The sequence below is a fragment of the Ceratotherium simum genome, chromosome 34, assembly GCF_057802395.1.
Source record: "Ceratotherium simum simum isolate JZ-2026a chromosome 34, ASM5780239v1, whole genome shotgun sequence".
Classification (NCBI taxonomy): domain Eukaryota; kingdom Metazoa; phylum Chordata; class Mammalia; order Perissodactyla; family Rhinocerotidae; genus Ceratotherium; species Ceratotherium simum.
In genome coordinates this window covers 18,358,427-18,365,350 of record NC_141933.1, presented here as the reverse complement: position 1 = coordinate 18,365,350, position 6,924 = coordinate 18,358,427, and the positions used below count along the sequence as shown (strand labels likewise).

At 35.2% G+C, this 6,924-nt stretch overlaps 1 protein-coding gene across 1 annotated transcript; it reads left to right on the top strand.

Moving 5' to 3' along the window:
- The first annotated feature begins 339 nt into the window (after nt 1-339).
- LOC101391225 (olfactory receptor-like protein OLF2) lies at nt 340-1,269 on the top strand. Its single transcript, XM_014779781.2, has one exon. The coding sequence runs from the start codon at nt 346-348 to the stop codon at nt 1,267-1,269; it is 924 nt and encodes a 307-aa protein (XP_014635267.2). The 5' UTR covers nt 340-345.
- The last annotated feature ends 5,655 nt before the right edge of the window (nt 1,270-6,924 follow it).

Here is a 6,924-nt window from a genome sequence, read left to right as displayed (position 1 = left end):
TTCCAGCTTTGTCTTTGAGTGTGACTTTCCTATTATATTTCACTTGTAATGAGCTTTCACGACTGACTACTGAGATACAGCAGTGAAGGTTCACACAAGCCACATACCTCACAGATGACGTCCAAACTGAGAATTGCCCTTTCTCAAAATCCTCTCCCAGACACTGTAACTTTTGTCCACAACATAACAATGAAACTTGTCTGCGCTATTTTCTGATGATAATATAAAGTACTAAAATAAATTCTTTCCGATTTACAGGTTATGTTCTTGTGAGTGTCAGGAAAGGTTAAGACTTTGATCTACCATTTTCTTGATCAATTCTGCAAAATTTTAGAAGAATAAAGAATGGATGGGGAAAATTGCTCTTCCTTGAATGAATTCCTTCTCTTGGGAATTAACACCACCCCCGAAATCAAAGTAACCCTATTTACCATGTTTCTTTTTGTTTATCTCATCAACCTTGTTGCAAACCTTGGGATGATCATTTTAATTAGAATGGATTCCCAGCTGCACACACCGATGTATTTCTTCCTTAGCCACCTCTCCTTCAGTGACCTCGGCTATTCCACAGCAATTGGACCCAGGATGCTGGTAGGTTTCATTGTTGAGAACAAGTCAATTCCCTTCCACGGATGTGCTCTGCGATTCTTGATCTTCTGTACCTTTGAAGATACTGAGCGTCTACTGCTGGCGGTGATGGCCTTTGATAGATACAAGGCCATTAGCAACCCCTTGCTCCACACAGTCTACATGGCCAGCAGAGTGTGCTGCCTCCTCATGGCTGGGGTTTATCTGGGGGTAATGGCGGGCGCGTTGATAGACACGACATTAACATTCCGCTTATGTTTCTGCGGATCAAAGGAAATTAACCATTTCTTCTGTGATGTTCCTCCTCTCCTACTGCTATCTTGCTCAGATACACAGGTCAATGAGTTAGTGATATTTATCATTTTTGGTTTCATTGAACTGATTACTCTTTCAGGGCATTTTGTGTCTTATTGGTATACCATCCCGGCAGTGATAAAGATCCACTCTGCTGAGGGCAGGGTCAAAGCTTTCTCCACCTGCACCTCCCACTTCACTGCTGTGGCCATTTTTCAGGGAACTTGGCTCTTCATGTATTTCTTGCTGAGTTCTTACTCCCTAGATCAAGACAAAATGACCTCATTATTTTACACGCTTGTGATTCCCATGTTAAACCCTCTGATTTATAGCCTAAAGAACAAGGATATGAAAGAGGCTCTGAAAAAACTTAAAAATAAAAAGTAATATCATTCAAAAGCTGTATGTATATATTTTTCTCCCAGTCTTACACTATAATACATGAAAATCAAAATTGTTTGGACTAATGTGGGGTGATCCAATGAGTATTTATTCAATCTTCCAACCATACCAAAATTTGTCATTCTCTAAATATGCCATGCTTCATTTTATGTCTTGAATTTATATTTGCTACTCCCTATTTGTGCAAAAGTTTTGGACTCTTATTTTGCTAAATTTTTGTTTCTTCAATCTTTCATTTGTTCATTAATTTAGTTTTCTAAACGTTATGTGTTTTCTAAGTGTCTGTTGCACTTTTATGTGCTTTTTATTTCGTGGTGAATCCAGCAGGTTTTGTACTGATGAATCTTATCATTTAATGAAAATGACAAATATTATTTGCATAATTATTCAAATTAAAGTCACATGTCACCTAACACCAGGGATACCTTCTGAGAAATGCATTGTTATGTGATTTTGTCGTTGTGTGAACACATAGAGTATACTTACACAAGCCTAGATATTATAGCCTACTACATACCTAGGCTGTTTGGTACAAAAATTATGGAACCACCTTTGTATTTGTGGTCCATTGCTAGCTGAAACATTGTTATGCAATGCATGACTGTATTTATAATAAACTATAATTATGCCATAATGTAAAAAGACTGGACACTATTAACCCAGAGCACATTGTTCAAATATAGTGAAGGAAGTTAAAAAGTGCTTCCTGAACATGGGAGACAATTAATCTGGGATCTAAAAGATAAGTAGGAATTATCTGAGAGATGCAAGTAGGTAGAGAAAACATTTTAGGCAGATGAATCAGCAATTAGAGGGGGGCCTGAGGTGGACAAAACTGTGTGATTTCTGTGGAATTTAAAGAGAACCAGTGTGGTAGATTATGCGGCTACAATTCACACGCAGTCACTTTCTCCACGGGACTTTCCTTCCCTCCAGCACTCTCTAAGCTTGCTTCACACATCACCCTTTGCCTCAGAACATTGTTGAATCTGTGACTCTGTTTCCTAAATCCTTACCTTCAATGTGGGGTTATGAAAGTTCTGAATTTAAGGACTGTGCATTTTATCTCTTTACCCAAGCAGCAGCATAGCAACTGGGTAAAGAAAGAAAGATACAAAAAACAGTTATTTTTATTGAATATTTATTCATACAAGACCAAAAATAATTACTGAGGGTCTAATATGTGTCTTGAGTTCATTTTTTTGTCTCTTATATGTGAGTACATACAGTGGTTGTGGATGCTAAAGGTAATGGAAAGTTAAAAATATACAAACAAATTATTTGGAAAATAATTAAACAAAGAGTTCTTATCTAGGTGTTTGCAAGATATTTAACAGCTTAACATTGCTCTGCTCTAGTTTGATGATGATCAAATCACTGGAAGTGGCTTGTTTAGAAACAAGACAAGGACATGCATCTGAAGGACCACAGAATAATCAAGGGCACACATATGTTTGCTCCAACTACATAAGCTACAAGCCATTCAATATCTAAGGCTGTCTGGCTGCCCTTGTAAAATGCCTTTGAGTGAAAACATTTCAGATTGACAGTAAAGCCCAAGTAGGACAATGAGATTCCACAGCTCTCCGGGATGATTGTCTTTTTGGGATGCTGACATATGGTAGGGGGAAGTATAGAGGTAGGAAAAACAGGAGATGATGCTTCTATAAGTCATAATATCTCATCAATTAACCCATGCTGTTTTGTAAATTTTACCTATGAATTATGTACTATCTTGAACAGCAGCCTGGCAGATGTCAGATAAAATCAGACTAAAGCCCAAGTAAAACTGGATGTCAACATTTATTGTACATTCCAGTCACCACATTCTGGTATCCATATTGATGTGATTCTATCAATGCGTAACGTAGAAACTCACTTCTGTATTTGGGGAGATTAAAAAAATAACAGATGGATGGGACTACATTACAATTCTAGCACAACTTGAACCGAAATGGAAGTGGCAATGATGACAGCTAGATACATAGCATGGGTTGAAGGAGCCCCAATACTATCAAATGGACCCGTTTAACTGGTTTTCTGTTCTGCATTTTGACATAAAGAGATACCTCATAAAAGTTGGTATCCAACTTTATTAGTCATCAGGGAAATCACGTACTCTACATAATGGCTAAAATTAAAATGACAGGCAACATTAACTACTGGTGAGGCTGTAGAACAGCTGGGGGACTCACACACTGGCAGTGTGATAGGGGAAATGTGAACTGGTGTACTGTTTTGTAAAATTGTACGATAACATTTACTACATCTAAATTTTATGCACACATTTCCAACTCCTGGTTTTACACACAGGATAAGTGAGTGTACATCCCTCCAAAAAGACATGTACAAGAATGTTCACATTAACATTTTTTGGTAATAGAAAAAGGGAAAACAACTCAAATGCCTAACCACATTAAAGTAGATAAATGAATAATGATATATTTGTATGAAAGAATGCTATACAACAACGAGAATGAACGTACTGCAACCACTTGCACCAACATGGATGGACTGCACAAGTATGTTGTTGAATGAGACAGTATATGCTATAGGCATCTACTTATGAATGGGTCAAAAACTAGGACTCTAGTCTACTGTGCTAAAAATCAAGAAAGTAATTACTCCTTGGGGGTAAGAGACTAGTGACACAGGAAGGAGCAAGTAGAAGGCTTTGGTAATTCTAGTAATGTTCTGTTTCTTGGTCTGCGTCCTGGTTACAGGGGTAATTTTTTTTGAAAATTTACCTAGCAGTATACTTATCATTTAAGTATTCTCTACATGTATTCTATGTATCAAAAAAGATTTCCAAAAGCAAAGTCTATTCACCATTAGATTGTAAGAAACTTCAGAATTTTATTATTATAAAATTTTATCTCTAGTAGCACTTTGTATACAGTAAAATTCAGTATACTTTGGTAAAATGTGTTGTAAATTTCATAACCTATTTCAGTGAATAATTATATCTTTTGTTATTCAAATTTGCTGACTTCTTTATAAAGCAAAGAGGTCTTATTCAACCTATAAGTACTTCTAATATTGTTTCCAGGAACAAGGAAACAGAAAAATCTGTTTTTTCTTGATATCATTATCATGCACTGAGCTTATATTCATAATGGCCATGACTCAGAGCCATACAACTATTTTCTGAAGATAGGAGTTTATAAGTATACAGTTGAACAACGTAGTTGACCAAGATTCAGAGAGGGTGGAGCATTACTTGGTAGCTGTACGAGAGGGATTTGGGTAGACACAAAATTCACACTTCCAGTGATTCTCAATTTTCAAATTTCTACCATGAATAACAGCACACACAAGTTATTTTTGGAAATAAACAGAACTTGGCTTTTTTTGTAAGCATTATTCTGACACATTTTTTTTTTTAAAGAATCATCCTTGTACATATGAACTATATTAGTAGAAACAGCCCTCAAGTTTGTTTATTTCTACTCTTTGTTGAAAACCCACCAGCCTTACAATAGGGAAATATTTAACACACATGCACTGAGTCATTACTCATGCAAATCCTTGTGCTAGGGACTGTGGGAAAGTGGAAAGACACATATGTGATTACGTCAATAAAGAATGTACTAGGTGCAGTGGATGTCATCCAGTCACAAAATCATTGAAATGAGAGTGGTTTACTTGTTGGGGGAAAAGAATCAGGCAATAACTAATGAAAAAAGCGATAAGTAAGATTACCATACTTCTAAATGAGAGGTGAAGGAGAGTGTTTCAGAAATGGAAGAAGCAGGATGAACAATGAAAAAGAATTGAAAATCATTATGTAGAGGATCTATTTGAATTTCATCAGACATCTGTTTTCGCTGCAGGAGGGTTTAGATTCATTGCAGCCGTGAGCATAGCATTAAAATAAATTGTGGTAAATTTCTGTCATTGATCAATTTGGTGATGAGTGAAGAATTAAAATTTCAGTCTTTGCTACATTTGTTACAGCATTCACAGGGGGAAAATACAGAAACAGAAATCTAATTAATTGCATTCGTGTAGCACAGAAGAGCGAAGGCAGAGGCTCTAGAGATTTAAGTCCCAAAAGTCACTACGTAGAAATAAAATGCAATCTGCCTATTGTTCACGTACCAGAGATGAGGACACAAAGACTTGTTCATTTCAGGTAGGTCTCTAAATGACTAAATTTTTAAAATTATAGGGAAAAATACTTACTTTTTTGGAAAAACGAGGAATCAAGTCTTGAAGAATTTGTAAATGAATCATTTTATACCTGCACACTCAGTTGAATTAACTCTGCAATCTAATAGACAATGATATTGCTTTATTAGCGCTGTGTGATCTTGACTGACCTCACTTGTCATTTGTATAAGGTTAGTAAGATTTTACCTATTTATATTTTAATCAAGGTTGATAAGTAAACTATTACTTTTTTTCACTGTGCAAGTAATATCATTGTATGTGTTAATTTAAGATTTGCTCTACTTTTATCAAAAAATAAGGGCGATAATACTTTAGAAATACCAATATGTGTAAGTCCAAGTGCATATGGACCACGTATCATAATGCTTAAGTCTAGAAAAATAAAAATCAAGCAATCACCCACACTACTATTTTCATATTAATCAATAGATACGCACATACACGATGCATACATTAATACCAGAAACAGAAGATTATATATCTCGGAAACATTTATTTTTTTCCTCTTCCTATTTTCATTTTAATGAAAAAGTCAACTTAAAATCTAAGATATGCAATTTTACATATCATAATCTGTTGTTCCCACTTCTTTTTAGCACTTCTCTTTGGCTTGTGAAGGGATTTTTCCTTTGGCAAATGTCACTCATAGAAATGGGTTATAAACGTTGTGGCAAACCAGTGAGGAAGAGTGATAGGATAGTTCTACAAAACATGGTCATGTTTCAGTAAACTAAAGACACCATACACCAAAAACCAGTGCAATAAGCATATTAATTTAATGCAATATCATTGTCTGTGATAATACAATTATATTTTGTTTTATATTGAGGTAACATTGGTTTATAACATTATATAGATTTTATGTGTACATCATTATATTTCAACTTCTGTATGACAGCATGGTGTTCATCACCAAAAGTCTAGTTTTCATCCATCACTGTACAAATGACCCCTTTACCCATTTGGCCCTCCCCCCAATATGTTTCTTAAATAATGCAATAAATGAGATTCTTATTGTCAAACATATATTAGCCCTGTATCTTCTGGCCTTGTCTTTCTAACTTTATTGTCCCTCTTATATTATTTTGGATGCAGAATAAGCTTTCAGTTCATCCAAATCTGCTGCCCGAATTGGGCAACAGAAGCCAAGATGAGTCACATATCTCAGGAGTGATATGTAGATTTAGAATAAAAGCTCATCAACTTCCAATCCTAGACATTTTTAGTTTTTTCACAAGATAATAATGCCTCTTTAAAGTGACAGTTGGGCTATTTTCTGAGGGTAAAGAAGTCAATTTACAGAAATAAATCCTCTTCTGTCTTACAGATAATCCTTTTTTGGATATCCAGAAGGCTCAAATGCTCAACTATTATTTTCTTGATCATTTTTGTAAAACTTTACAAAACTTGTAAAACTTTTTTACAAAACTTGTAAAAAAAGTTTTGTAAAACTTTACAAAAATAATA

Excerpts from the sequence above, each read along its gene's own strand:
- LOC101391225 (XM_014779781.2), top strand. The coding sequence starts at position 346 with ATGGATGGGGAAAATTGCTCTTCCTTGAATGAATTCCTTCTCTTGGGA.